The sequence below is a fragment of the Onychostoma macrolepis genome, chromosome 18 (assembly GCF_012432095.1).
Source record: "Onychostoma macrolepis isolate SWU-2019 chromosome 18, ASM1243209v1, whole genome shotgun sequence".
Lineage (NCBI taxonomy): Eukaryota > Metazoa > Chordata > Actinopteri > Cypriniformes > Cyprinidae > Onychostoma > Onychostoma macrolepis.
The window spans coordinates 6,038,171-6,053,844 of record NC_081172.1 but is presented as its reverse complement, the minus strand read 5'-3'; the positions used below and the strand labels follow the sequence as shown (position 1 = coordinate 6,053,844).

Below are 15,674 nucleotides of genomic sequence, written 5' to 3'. Positions count from 1 at the left end.
ATTTACAGTGTATGAAGTGTTATTTGCTAAAGCAAGCATTACTATTAGTCATATTTACAGTTAGGGATTTGAACAAACCCTTAACTCTAAAGTTCCTTTAGTGCAAGTGATCTGAGATTAAACCTACTGTCTTTTAATATGAAGGGCAGAACCATTAAGCTACAAACATCTTAACTACAACAGAGATTGTGTTAAAGCATGGGAAACAAATGAAGAGCTCTCTGGCTCTGAATAGCTACTTCCTTTAGCGGGGGTTGATGGTCCATCGGGCATGTGTGTATGTGTGTGTGTGTGTGTGTGTTTTGTAGTGCCAGGTTTCAAGCTTAGTACCACCCCCTCTATGAAGAACTCAAGTGGATCTTTTAGTCTTTCTTAAAGAACCGCTTCAATAGTGGGAAAACAGTCCTGCAGACACTCTCATAATATACACGCAGAGACACAGAACACGAACAAATACTTCAGAAATAAACTCTATTTGAACCCAACTTTAATTATTAAACGTCTGTGTGTAACCCCGTTTACTGTTCAGAATTATACAATTTGCCTGGAGAATGATAAAACAGGTATAAAAATATTTTTTGTTTATTTTGTACCTTCCTTGCCAATACTTTAAAAGGTACAAATCTGAATTACTGTACTAGCCATATGGGGGATAAGAAAATCTTTATTTTTGAGAGTGTTAGTATCACCAGAATTCAAAGCTGAACTGAGACGACTCGCCTCATTAAAGGTCAAAGGTGAGCCTGAAGTCAAGGGTCTGCCATAACACTGACAATTCAGTCCAGATCCTCCAGAACTAGCAGATGGATTCTATATGACCTCAGCTACATCAACACACAGTGACTTTATTTAGATGAGAACAGAGGTTCTTAATGAGCTGTATCTGGTATCAGACGCACCAGTGAGTGACATGTCCTCCATGCGTAATTTGTCTTCAACTCCATTTCTAAAACCATGCACTAGCTTAATGTAGTGCGCTGTGGTAATGTCCTCCCTTGATCTGCTTTGCTGATTGGCAGATGAATCGATTGGCATGCTGGTTAAGACTCTCCGGCGCCTCTTTTGGTGCGTTTCATCATCAGAGGAGTTACTCACAAAGAGGACGAGTCATCAAAGGCTCTAGTGCACATTACAACTTTGCAAATGCAAGTTCTGACGGATGATTGGATGATGTCAAATGTCTCGGCCAATCACAAGCTCTCATTTTGCTGCAGTAAAATGGTTTTGCGTGCACTACATGCTTAAATATTTTAATAAATATTTTATACTAGAATTGGGCTAGTCTTCACAGTTGATTTGAAATTTGGTGATATTGACATTGTAGGCCAGGTCACGCCAGTAATTCAAATTTGATGACATACAATAATGCATGCCCTATAAGTTATCTTTTTTTTCTAGTGAAAATATTGGAAGGGAAGGTACAAATCTGTATTACTGATCGGACCTGGCCATATTGATAAAAATATTAAATATAAAAATATTTTATTTATTTCATTTATTTATGTGTCATAATATGTTTAAAATATTAGGCTAAAATAATTTTTTAAGAGCAATTCTATCTATTTATCTATCATCTATGCACACAAAATATAAAAAGAAAAGAAAATTGTAAAAACTAAAAAGTTACAAAAATATAATAGCTGGCTTACCATACTTTATCATTTTCAGCCCATTCTACCTGATACTTGCACTATAGTCCCATAAATCATTTTCACAAATTCAGCAGTCTCATCTGTGTAAGCCGGCTACATAATGTTACCTTGGTGACATATTTAATTTGCAAGAACAATGCTATAATACATAATACATAAAAACAAATGTTAAAATTTGAAAGGCATGAAAACACATGCACATGATCAACAAACATGAAAAGCAGTGACAATGTAGCACTTGCAAGTGACAGTTCTGTCAACTGGTCTGAAATGCTCTCACACTGGCCCGAGCCATCCTTATTTTTGAACCCATGCTATTATCCCTGTACTCTTGTAAAAGCACAAGTATGCAATTTAATAGAAAGTATTCTGTCCCAGGAGGATCCAGACACTCTCCAATATAGACTATTTCCAAATAATTGCACCATGACAAAAGAATTCTTGTTTAAAACATTTTGCAACAACTCACTATATTCTTTGTGGCCCTTGAAGCAAGCAAAACAAATTTCATAGTTTTTACAGATGAAGAGCATTGTTGCTTGGAAAAAGGGATAACTTTAATATTTTTTTCAAGTCCTTTTTTTGGCACAAGAATTTAGAATTGATTTTTTCAAGCTGACTGTTTGATTTAAGCATGCTGTTAAAGAACTGCCTGCGAGCAAAATCCAATTAATTCCTGAGCCTCTCTGTACCCAAAAAAACGCCCCGTACCGCTCTTCTGTCCTACCCCTCTTAACTAATTAACATGATTAGCCATGAGGAACTGCTTAAAGATAGGCTTCAGTAGGTGGTTAAAGGAAGGAACAAAAATGCCTGCGACTTCCCACCATCAAGAAATTAATGCAGTCTCGGGAACTGTGTCAAAATCAACCTGTTTGATTGATTTGATAATGAGCATCTTGATGAATATCATAACTAATTTAAAGATGTTCAGGGATTAGTTTGACCTCGGATTTTGTTGTGGTTCATTTTTTCTGCCTCTGTATTGATTTATAGCACTCATGGGAGAATGACCTGTGTGATGTACTATTTAAAGATAAAATCCTTTATAAATTTGATTTTTAATTAGCAAAACTCTCATTTTAAAGTGTTTATCTTACTAAAATTCATATGGTTATGAAATGTGATTAATTAGCCCACTCTGAGAACATTTTTTCACATGTAACACCTGTTCTTAAAATTAGATTCCAGCTTGGTGGAGAATGTAAATAATTCATTAGCACAAATTATGCACAGGGGCTCCCTTTGTGTACAATAACATACAGCTGGTTATTATATTCCCACTGATTTAAGACAGACATATTTACAGAGTAATATATAATAATGGTTAAACATCTGTGCTCTTATTTTGAATGTGTGTCATGCTTAAAATCATCACATAACAAGGTCTCCAACCCATTTAACCTCTGTAATCAGATGCATTTCTGAGAGAAGCAGGATACTCAGCAAGAAAATAATTAAGGATTTTTATCCATCGGGAATTGAGTGGATCGTGAAAACTGCTATGACAGGTGGTCGGAGGAAAGAGGCTGGGGGGGAGTGACGTCAACCAAACATGCAAGTCTTTTCAGAGGCAGAGCAAGTCATTATATTTTTTTCTTTGAAATAACGTGCACTGACTAATCGTCCATAACTTCAAGCATCTTTGTTCCATTTGTGTTCTTAACTTTTTTTTTTTCTGTATTATTTCTTCAACAATATTTTCTTCATTTAATCTTAAACATAAAAATATCAAAAAAAAAAAAAAAAAAAAACTTACTTTCCCATCCAATATAATGGACACCAGGGTTGTGTGCCATACAGACCTGAACTGAGAAATGAAATTCTGTCATCGTTTACTTACCCCAAAGTTGTTCCAGAACTGTCTGAATTTCCTTCTTCTGTTGAACAGGTTGTTTTGGACCCCATTAACTTCCATAGTATTTTTTCCATACTATGGAGGTGAATGGGGACCATCAAATGTTTGGTTACCCACATTCTTCAAAATATCTTAATTCATGTTCAGCAGAAGAAAGAAACTCATATACGGTTTGTAATGACTTGAGGATGAGTTACTGATGACAGAAAATTTATCCTTGGGTGAACTATCCTTTTAACAAATGTAAGGAATCTGAATTAAAAATAGCTGAAATGTTAACATTTTACTGTAATATTTAACTACAAAAAAAGTTAAAAACTAGTTTGGCAAACTTTAAACGTAGACATGATAAAGCCTTGTTTGAAAGCTGAAAAAAAAATTAAAACCATTAAGTTAAAAGGTTTATAGGCCTCACAGATAGAATGACATATAGAATCAAACGAACGATCAAACGATAGAACGATAGATAGATAGAACTTGCTGGTGTGTGAGGCCAATTCAATTCAAATTCTAATTCATAAATTCGAAGTACAACCCTGTTCATGCAGTTCAGCACATTTCAACTCGTGGATGATGTCTGACAGGGCCGCTCATGCGTTCTCCTCGCATTCTCACATTCGGCGTCAGGGTGTGAGGGGGAAGCGGGCATGAATTTCCTCTCGCCCAGTGTGGCCACAGAGACTCAGTGTGCTAAAACAACACCAGTCCACTTCTGAAGAGTCCAAGAGTCTGTCATCAAAGCAGAAAGCACTCTCCCTCCCCTCTCCTCCAGCCCTCCAGATCTCCCGCTGACCTCTCAGGAGAGAGAGGAAGAGCGTGAGCAAGTGGAGGCATTTTAAACCGGCGGCGGCCGAGTAGCTTTTGCCCAGCGAGAGCACCATTGTTGCTGTTTGGCTGGCAGACTGAATCACGGAAGAAGATAATGAGGAAAGCTGCCGTTAGTGCGATGCTGCCAGAGGCCTGCGTGTTGAGCTTTGTGTTGCATTGCACGGTGGAGATAGCATCACTGCGGTTGAGTGTTATCCAGCCTTGGAGCCATCTCCGGGCCAGGCTGTGAGCCTTTGTGTAGCTGCCAGAGCCGTGGAAACCCGGCAAGCCATCTCGCACACCTCATAAATCTGCCCCCCATCGCCGCCGCCACCGCCTGCGCTCGCCCACCCTTCTGCAAGGAAAAGTGGAAGAGGAAATCAGATTAGGGACGTTTTTTCTCAAGCCCTGAGATCAAAAACGAGGCTTAGATATCAAGGCTGCCTTTTGCACGGTTTCAGCACAAATAGAGAGACGCACATACCCGGCATAAGATTTAACAATTAGTGCCCTTCGCTTAGCTCTCTGAGAAGCTATTTATCAAGCGGCAAAATTTGTAGCATTTTCTAAAAGTCGTAGGTTCAGGATTTAATTAGTATTTCATACTTCTGTCATCTGAGCTCCATTAACAAGGGGGAAATCAACTCCGTACTAACAAGGAAGAAACATTAATGCTCATTTGAGGAAGGGAAAGGAAAAGATGTTACATAACAGTACATAATGGATTTAGCTTTACAATAGTTTCTCATACTCTCCACAGACATGATTTTCTCAGGCAAATTCACAAACCGTTGCATCGCTTTTGCACATTTCAGTGCAAAAACCTTCATCATGCACAGTTGAATTTAGTGCTTTAACACAGACTCAAACGTAAGAAATTTTACTTAAGAAGCTCCGTTCACACCAAGAACGATAACTATAAAGATAACTATTAAAGTAGTGCTGTCAAAATGATTAATCGCAATTAATCGCATTCAAAATAAAAGTTTTTGTTTACATGGTATACGTGTGTGTACTGTGTATATTTATTATGTTTGTATATACAAACACATATACTATGTCTACAATAACTTTTATTTTGGATGCGATTAGTTTGACAGCACTATAAAGATAACGATATTAGCGTACACACTAGCGGATGATATCGTCTGTTTATTCTAAGCACACGCTAATCTGCCGCTTTAAATTCTTTTGCTCGTTATAGCAGGATGGAATCTGATTGGCTGTCAATGTTTTTATCGTTCGTCAGCTAGAAAAAAATCGTTTTGAAAGTGATTCCAACGATATCGTTTTTCTGTGCCTTTATCATTATAGTTGTGGTGTGGACTCTGCTATTCTTTAATATTGAGGACGATTTTTATCTTTATCTTTATAGTTATCATCCTTGGTGCGAATGGGCCTTTAATCTGGGCGAACTAAGGAGAAAAAAATAATCTTGCTTGAGATCACATCATAAAATTGCATCTGACTTACTGTTTACTCAATTACAATGAACTAAGCAACAATTCTTGAACTTTTTGTAAAAACAGGCAGCAAAAATATTTTGGCATACAATTTACGATTCAAAAGAGACACCAGCATACATTTTCTGTTGATCATAGAAGCAGTAATAATCAAAATAAATGTGTTGATTGATAATTACCTGATCAGTATAATTCCTTTAGTGAATCAAGGGTTAAAAAAAAAAAAACTAAATTAAATAAACGGCACTATCAGTGGATACAAAGTTTTTTTTTTTTCCTCAATCAGCTAAACCGTTGCATCATCTGTCTCAGCTTCTGTGCTGATTAATTTATGTTTCTCATGTGTTTTCCATCCTTGAGAATCTGTTTTGACAAATCTGTTCGTAAGGGTACGGAAGGCGCGGAGGAGTTGGTGTTGGGTGAATTTGTTGAGATTCGTTTGTCTGTGTGTGCCTGTTTTATATCTTGACAGACGATCTTCTTTCAACTCTAAACAGAACACTGTGATTACAGAGAACAAACTGGCCCTGCAAAACACAAGAGAGAAATGTCTAATGCTTAAGTCTGAGTCTCTATCTGACTAACAAAAGTCTGTTTAATTCAGTTCAAGCGGCGGCCGTCTTTGTAACGCCTCTGGGTAGATATTTCCTATGCAAGTAATAGAGCTGTTCAGGTAGTAGTCTAAAAACCCAGAAGAGAATTAGCATTTTTGACCTACAGGTTCCCTCTGGATTTTCCTTTGGGCTTTTATAGTGACAGTTTTAAATTTATGAGTAAAATAAGGTCTGTGGTAAGCATTAAGATACTTGAACATTTATTCTACAACATAAATTGCACAGTTATATGCTAAACATCTATTTTATATACCAAACATGTATTGTGTATTATGCAAACATGTAATTAAACATATATTTTATATACCAAATACCAAAATGCTTTACAAATCAGACAATTATTGAACTTCTTTACATTAAAGAAATAGTTCACTCAAAAATGAAACTGTATGTACAGTATTTACTTCTTCTGCTGAACACCAAGAAGATATATTGAGGTATTTGTGTAACCAAACAGTGTTTGGTCACAATTGAATTCCATAGTATATTTTTCCATACTAAGGAAGTCAATGTGGACCAGCAACTGTTTGGTCACATGCATTCTTCCAAACATCGTCTTTTATGTTAAGCAGAAGAAAGAAACTCATATGGAAAACTTGGGTGAATTAAAAATATCAAAAAACAACAAAAAGCTTGACAACTATTGCAGCTCTTCTACAGTAACTTGTTAGCAACTTATGTTTATAAAAACTTCAAAATTCACATTTGAGGTATGATTTTGTGTAATTTATGTAGTAAAACAAAGCATCCAAATATCAAAAAAAAAAAGAATTATGGCACAAATTTATAGTACATCATGGCTTAACAGCTCTATAGGTACATCATGGAAGAAATAATTCATAAAAATAAATGTTCTGAGTAACCTCTTGACTGGGAAAAGTCTGAAATCTCCAAAACTGTCAAGATTTCATGTCACTTACATATTTCAAATATATGATTTGCTCCTAAGACTAAGAACAACTTGTATTTTTCAGGCTGGTCCAGTTTATGTGCTTCCTAAAACAAACAAAGTTTTTTTTTACTGAAAGGCGGGAAGTACTACAGCCGCCATATTGAGCATTACGATTTCTCACATTTATATTTCAACACTTAGTCTGTCTCCTTGCCTTATAGTGTCTCTTTCTCTCTGTCTGTTTCACTGCAGTTCAAAGGCTAAACCCAGTGCTGTGGATCTCCATGAGTAACCAGACAGAGCTCCCTGCTTCCCCTTCATGCCTCTGTCAGTTCCTTGACGCGCACCTTTCACCCTCTCTCTCCCCACCTGACCGTAACACCTCCTCAATCTTCTTCCCTTAAATGATGTGGTCCGTGGTCCGTGCTCTGCTCCTGGTGCTGCTGGGTACTAGGGTCCTACTCTCCAGCGGCGACTCTCCCCGCAAAGAAATTAAGATCGATGGGGACCTGGTTCTGGGAGGCCTCTTCCCCATCCATGAGAAGGGTATGGGCATGGACGAATGTGGCCGGATCAATGAAGACCGTGGCATCCAGCGGCTTGAGGCAATGCTCTTCGCCATAGATCAGATCAACCAGGACGTAGGTCTGCTACCGGGTGTGGCTTTGGGCGTCCATATCCTGGACACCTGCTCGAGGGACACCTACGCTCTGGAACAGGCACTGGAGTTTGTTAGGGCATCGCTTACAAAAGTGGATGATACAGAGTTCATCTGTCCTGATGGATCCTACGCTCTTCAGGAAGACAGCCCGCTGGCCATAGCCGGGGTCATTGGGGGATCTTTTAGCAGTGTCTCCATACAGGTCAGAACCAGTCAATTTAATCTAAATCAAAAATACACAAAATAATAAAATAATTAATCAGTTGATGAGAAAAGTTTTACTAAATTTAACCAAAAATAAGATAAAGTAATCAAAAATAAAATTATCAAAAAATAATTTGTTTTTGCATATGCACTACCACGCAACATACCAGACCACATGCATTAGTCTACTTTAACATAGTATTAAAAATAGTATTATACTATATGTACTATACTTCTTTAAAGACAATTTTGCAATTTTACAATTTCTGGGATTTTACTAAAAATTATTTTAAAAATAATTATTTAAAATAAAATAATTGTTTATGGAATAAATAAAATATTGTTAGCAACTTAGGTTAAAAAGCTTAAAATTCACATTTGAAATACGATTTTGTGTAATTTATGTAGCAAAACGAAACATCCAAATATCTAAAAATGTCAATAAATAAAGGCAAGTACACTGAAAAAAATTAAACTTTAAAACTAAAACTGTTAATTCAAAATTGCTAGAAAAGAAAAAAGGAAATTAATTACCGTACAAAGAAACAGCAAGTAACAAAGACTGAAAGACTGAAATAGTATTTTCTAGTAATAATATTTTTGAAAAAGCATTTTCTTCTAAAGCATAATCATTGGTTTATGTACAACTTACATTTTTTAAACAGTGTAAGTAATAAGCAAATTACAAGTTTATGTCATGCCCGAATGCATTAAAATAATAAATTGTTTATGGAATAAATAAATTAAGGAATACTACAAGAAAAAAAATAGTAAAATTTCAAATGAAATATAATTTAATATAAATATAATTAAGCAAAATAAACATATACAGACCATATTATCTCATTTATTTTCTAAAATATTTATAGTGTTCCATATAGTCCCAAACAAATGGATTAAACATAGTTTGATTTCACAAATTAGTTGCAACAACATGTTCAAGAACTGAGTTTAATTAGCTCATTTAATTCACTAAAATTAAACAAGCAGCAGAAAATCCAGTCTCTGTAGCATAACCTCCCTTGAGATCTCCCGGTTCATATTTTGAGCACAGTCACCTAAATAAACCCCTTTCATTTGTGTACAGTTTGGAAGAATACATCAAAATTACTGAATTATTTGCAAGTTCTGCTTTGTGAATCACAAATTTGTGCTTTGCCCTCTAGAAATCTACTTGGCAAAAAAACAACACAGCTCTTTTTCCTGACCAACTATGAAGAACTCAATCCATTATTTAGCGGGCCGCCCTCAAATAAAACTCTGCGCCACCCCCCGTTTCCATTCTTCGCTCCTGTAAATCCAGTTTTCGCTTTCCTTTCCTCTTGTATGTGCACGGATTAACACTGCGGCTATACTATTGTGTGTGTTGTGCGTTGTTGCTTTCTAGTACCACTGGTGACAGAGCCATGGGAATTTGCATAATTTTGCATAACCCTCTCCCCATTTGTGGCTCAGCAAAAGCTGACTTCCTCTATCAGTTCCGAAATCCGTAATCTGTCTAACCCTCTTTTCTTCTTGTTCCCTCTCTCTGTCTTTTTCTTGTTCCCTGTCACTCTTTTTTTCCCCGTCTTCCTGCAGTTTTATTTAGCGATATTGCTCTGTTTCTGGCAAAGAGCTGGGAGAATTGTGACCTCACAGTGGTCTCTCGTTAGATAACCATTGTTATCCATCGCTCTCCTTTCATCGCCAACGACTGGGCATTGTTTTTCTCTCACGACACCGGCTGTTGTTTGACAATCCCGCCTCCCTCCCTCTGGCAGACTCTCTCCTGAGAGACTGTGTACACTTCTGTCCCTCATTCCTCCATATTCTTTTAAGTTACATCATATCTCACCTTTCAAAGGGATAAAGTAATACAGCTTTACTTTCCGTCGAACTGAAAAAACAAGGTCACTTTTGCTTTTGTGGGTCTTTGGACATTGCTTTTTCTTTACATCCTATTGTCATCTTTTTAAAGTCTGCTGTTTAAAAGATTTTTTTCTAAAAGAAATTAATACTTTTAATCAGCAATATTAAAAGTTGATCAAAAGTGACAGACTTTGTTGTTGTTTTACATCTGACTTCAAATCAGCATATTATAATGATTTCCAAGAGAACAAGCGATGCTGCTGAAAAATCAGCTTTGTCATCAGAGGAATAAATTATATTTTAAAATACAGGTGCATCTCAATAAATTAGAATGTCGTGGAAAAGTTCATTTATTTCAGTAATTCAACTCAAATTGTGAAACTCGTGTATTAAATAAATTCAGTGCACACAGACTGAAGTAGTTTAAGTCTTTGATTCTTTTAATTGTGATGATTTTGGCTCACATTTAACAAAAACCCACCAATTCACTATCTCAACAAATTAGAATATGGTGACATGCCAATCAGCTAATCAACTCAAAACACCTGCAAAGGTTTCCTGAGCCTTCAAAATGGTCTCTCAGTTTGGTTCACTAGGCTACACAATCATGGGGAAGACTGCTGATCTGATAGTTGTTCAGAAGACAATCATTGACACCCTTCACAAGGAGGGTAAGCCACAACCATTCATTGCCAAAGAAGCTGGCTGTTCACAGAGTGCTGTATCCAAGCATGTTAACAGAAAGTTGAGTGGAAGGAAAAAGTGTGGAAGAAAAAGATGCACAACCAACTGAGAGAACCGCAGCCTTATGAGGATTGTCAAGCAAAATCGATTCAAGAATTTGGGTGAACTTCACAAGGAATGGACTGAGGATGGGGTCAAGGCATCAAGAGCCACCACACACAGACGTGTCAAGGAATTTGGCTACAGTTGTCCTCTCCTGAACCACAGACAATGTCAGAGGCGTCTTACATGGGCTAAGGAAAAGAAGAACTGGACTGTTGCCCAGTGGTCCAAAGTCCTCTTTTAAGATGAGAGCAAGTTTTGTATTTCATTTGGAAACCAAGGTCCTAGAGTCTGGAGGAAGGGTGGAGAAGCTCATAGCTTGAAGTCCAGTGTTAAGTTTCCACAGTCTGTGATGATTTGGGGTGCGATGTCATCTGCTGGTGAACCAGACCTGAACCCCATAGAGAATCTATGGGGTATTGTCAAGAGGAAAATGAGAAACAAGAGATCAAAAAATGCAGATGAGCTGAAGGCTACTGTCAAAGAAACCTGGGCTTCCATACCACCTCAGCAGTGCCACATACTGATCAACTCCATGCCACGCCGAATTGAGGCAGTAATTAAAGCAAAAGGAGCCCCTACCAAGTATTGAGTACATATACAGTAAATTAACATACTTTCCAGAGGGCCAACAATTCATTACATTTTTTTATTTTTTATTATTGGTCTTATGAAGTATTCTAATTTGTTGAGATAGTGAATTGCTGGGTTTTTGTTAAATGTGAGCCAAAATAATCACAATTAAAAGAACCAAAGACTTAAACTACTTCAGTCTGTGTGCATTGAATTTATTTAATACACGAGTTTCACAATTTGAGTTGAATTACTGAAATAAATGAACTTTTCCACGACATTCTAATTTATTGAGATGCACCTGTATATTCCAAAGGAAAACAGTTATTTTGAAATGTAATAATATTGTATAATATTGGCTTTTTACTGAATTTTTAATCAAATAATTTCAGCCTTGAAAGAGAAAAAAAAACCTCAAACTTGTAAACGGTTTTGCATTTCAGAGAGCAACAGAATCAAGTCTCAACCTAATTTGTTTCTCATTGATTAACCTATAAGGTGAAAAACAATTGTTAAAACAATACCTTAACTGGTTAAAATTAGCCAATAACATGCATGGCCTCAGTGACGTCAGCAAAAAAAAAGGAAAGTAGGATGGGACTTGATTTAAACTTTTTTTGAAATAACATGCTTTGATCAATCACAATAATGGTGCGTTCAAGTCATGTCGGATACATCGTATTTACAAGTTGAACGCACATGAACGCCACCACAAACTCATTATTACGAGTGGGAAACTCAAACTTTTCTTTAACCCCCGAGTTTCCGAGTTGGGGGCGTGTCAGTGAAAAAACGTGTCGGATGCAATGGACGCAGCCAAAGACTAAAGATATGCAGCGTCGGTAAAGTTGTTGATGAATAAAATGATTATTTTTTTGGAATGTACAATAAAACTATATAAGTTACATATACACAATAGTATATTATTGTATAATTATAATAGAATATATAATTATTCAGTTTACATCACCTTCATAAATTAAATAAAAACGGAAGAAAAGAAAAAACACACTGATGCACATTCTTCATTCAATATTTTGTAGATGTAGAGTTGAAAAAAAATCGTTGAATTTTATGTAGAAAAGTTAAATCGCCATCTTTTTCCCGACCAAAGTGACTTGAACGCACCCGACATCGTGATAAGGACTTGTCAACTCGTAAGTACAAACGTCCCAGGAGGACTTGAACACAGCATAAGACCAGAAACATGCATGAAGAAAATAAAATGGTCAATTTTGATTTCAGTTAGACTTTAATATCTGCTTCCACTTAAACATCAACAAAGTGTCAGCGACTCTTGTTTTGAGCATTTTGCAAACATTCATTACTTTTATATGTAGAACACATATCTGTGAGCATCCCAAAACACAAAATAAACATTGCATACAACAGGACCGAACTGCAGGTTGTGTCCTATTTTTGACGTAAAGAGCTACGAGCTGTCATTGTGCATGCCAGTGTCAGTGTTATGCAGGAAAAGAGACGTTATCCTGTACATTTCTGTGCGTGGGATGTGAGATATGGAAGAGTCAAGCTGCGTCTCACCAAAGAGAAACATTTCCACGCTGCTCGGCCCTGCTGAGGCTGCCTGCGTCCTCTTAATTGGGCTAATGTGGCTTGATCCAATCAAATGACTAAAAAAAGAATATTTTATGTATCATAGACTTTGGATAATTAATTCATAAGGTGCTGACTTATTGATTGAAACAGGGTTCATAATGCAGTATATGTTTGTGTGTGTTTCTCCCAGGTTGCCAACCTGCTGCGACTATTTCAGATCCCTCAGATCAGCTACGCCAGTACCAGTGCCAAACTCAGCGACAAATCCCGCTACGATTACTTCGCACGCACCGTCCCGCCAGATTTCTACCAGGCCAAGGCCATGGCGGAGATCCTGCGCGCTTTCAACTGGACCTACGTTTCCACCGTCGCCTCAGAGGGCGACTACGGAGAAACGGGAATCGAAGCCTTCGAGCAACAAGCCCGTTTGAGAAACATCTGCATCGCTACTTCAGAAAAAGTAGGACGGTCGAGCGCGAAACGCTCTTCGTACGAGGCGGTGGTTCGTCAGCTTCTACAAAAGCCCACGGCCCGCGTGGCAGTACTGTTTTTGCGTAGCGACGACGCACGAGAACTCATCGCGGCCGCCACCCGCCTCAACGCATCTTTCCTCTGGGTGGCGAGCGATGGATGGGGGTCGCAAGAGAGCATCGTCAAAGGGAACGAATTCACGGCGGATGGTGCGATCACGTTGGAGCTCGCAGCTCATCCTATACCAGAGTTCAACCGCTACTTCCAGACCCTCACGCCTCTTAATAATCACCGCAACCCTTGGTTCAAAGACTTCTGGGAACAAAAGTTTCAGTGTTCGTTGGGCGGCGCTTCGGCAGCAGGGGCGGGAACCCCAAAGCCACCTTGTGACCCAGAACTGGCTGTTGACAAGTCAAATTTTGAACCCGAATCAAAGATCATGTTTGTCGTAAATGCTGTATACGCCATGGCGCACGCCTTGCATCGGATGCAACGGACTCTTTGCGCAAACACCACACGCTTGTGCGACGCCATGAAGAGTCTCGACGGCAGGAAACTCTACCGGGACTTTCTACTTCACGTCAACTTTAGAGGTAACCTGCTTTGTTTTTCTCCGCACAGTCTAGCAGCGTACGAGTTTACGTTGTTTGCGGCGTATCTGTGTCACTCCGTGGTTCCGAAACGACAGGTTTACAGGCTCTGTAATTAGAGACACTGTGTGTCTTGATTGCGACTGGGAGAATGAGGCAGGAGTTGAGCGTCTTCTGTCAGCGCCGCTGAGAGCTCGGCGTTGACTGACAGCTGAAGGAGAGAGAGGCAGGTAAAAATAAACTATGTAAAAGTGCTCAGCATGCTCAGGTTGGCGTGGCAAGTAGATGGGATTATGCCACACTTATCTGTGACTATGCACAAACACATTCAAAGACAAACTCACAGAGGGAGAGAGCAAATGATAGCTAGACGTTTAGAGGAGGAAAGGATGCAGAGAATTCTGACTACGCCAAACAGAGATGATGGGAACAGCACCACAATTACATTATACATAAGCAGCGCATAATGAATACATAGGGGATAATGTAGAGATGCAAAATAAACCTCGACAGGGTAATCAGGATCCTCACTTGAAACAGAGTGGTCTTATATCATTCTAAGGGGGTTATTTTGCAATAATGACTGGCAGACTGTGCATAATTTAGTTGATTACAAGACTACTTACCAAATAAATAAATAAATGGACATTAAATATTGATTTGAGCTGAAATGTATGAATGTGAGAAGAAAGAGGCTGCAGAGTGATGTAAATAAATACCATTGTCTATAGCACAGCATACACTATAGTACAGTGGCCGTATCAGATGGTAATACTGTGGCATTTTGAAATATACCATAGTACTGAAATTCATGGTACCATATCTAAAATACCATAGTGGCACCATAGTAAAATCCCAAAATACCATGGTTAGTACTTTTTATAAGGGATGTACAATGGATCAGAAATTAATATGTACATTTAATAATAATAATAATGATAATAATAATAATAAATCAATAAATAAATACTCTTAATAGAAATCTCTTATGCTCACCAGGAATACATTTATTTGATCAAAAATACAGTAAAAATAAATAAAAAAATATTATAAAAATCAGTAATTTTGTGAAATATTATTACAGTTTAAAACAGCTGTTTTCTTTCTTAATACATTTTCAAATTATATTTATTCCTATGATGGCATAGCAGAATTTTCAGCAGCCATTACTCCAGTCTTCAGTGTCACGTGATCCTTAAAGGGATAGTTCACCCAAAAATGAAAATTTGATGTTTATCTGCTTACCCCCAGGGCATCCGAGACGTAGGTGACTTTGTTTCTTCAGTAGAACACAAATGAAGATTTTTAACTCAAACCGTTGCAGTCTGTCAGTCATATAATGGCAGTCAATGGGAACCCTGCGGCTCGTGACGATACATTGAGGTCTTAAGACAGTGAACTGAACAGTATTTATATAATTTTTTACCTCTGATCCACCGCAATGTCCAACTGTCTTGAGCGCATTCACAACAGCCGGCGAGTGACGCGTCAACGTGCTCTGTCTTAGTAGACGCATGCGCAGAAGCGATCGAAACAATGAGTGATGTATACGCACGGCAGATCGCTTCCACGCATGCGTCTACTATGCCAGAGCACATTGACACGTCACGAGCCACATGGTTTAATTTGGTTTTGTCTGTGTATGTTTTTTTTGACTCTCAAAGCCGTGGGTCCCATTGACTGCCATTATATGAC

The 15,674-nt window shown here is 37.9% G+C and overlaps 1 protein-coding gene across 3 annotated transcripts in view; it reads left to right on the top strand.

The window, feature by feature from the left end:
* The window catches only part of grm3 (glutamate receptor, metabotropic 3), a 41,646-nt gene that overhangs the window by 8,266 nt on the left and 17,706 nt on the right, over positions 1 to 15,674 (top strand). Inside the window, exons 2-3 of one of the 3 annotated variants that reach the window (XM_058750676.1) lie at positions 7,539 to 8,149; positions 13,109 to 13,982. In XM_058750676.1, the coding sequence (XP_058606659.1) occupies positions 7,691 to 8,149; positions 13,109 to 13,982 (1,333 nt within the window). In that variant the 5' untranslated portion in view covers positions 7,539 to 7,690. Of the gene's footprint in view, positions 1 to 6,871; positions 8,150 to 13,108; positions 13,983 to 15,674 lie in introns of those variants that run through there. The other 2 variants (XM_058750678.1, XM_058750677.1) reach the window with 2 other exon arrangements.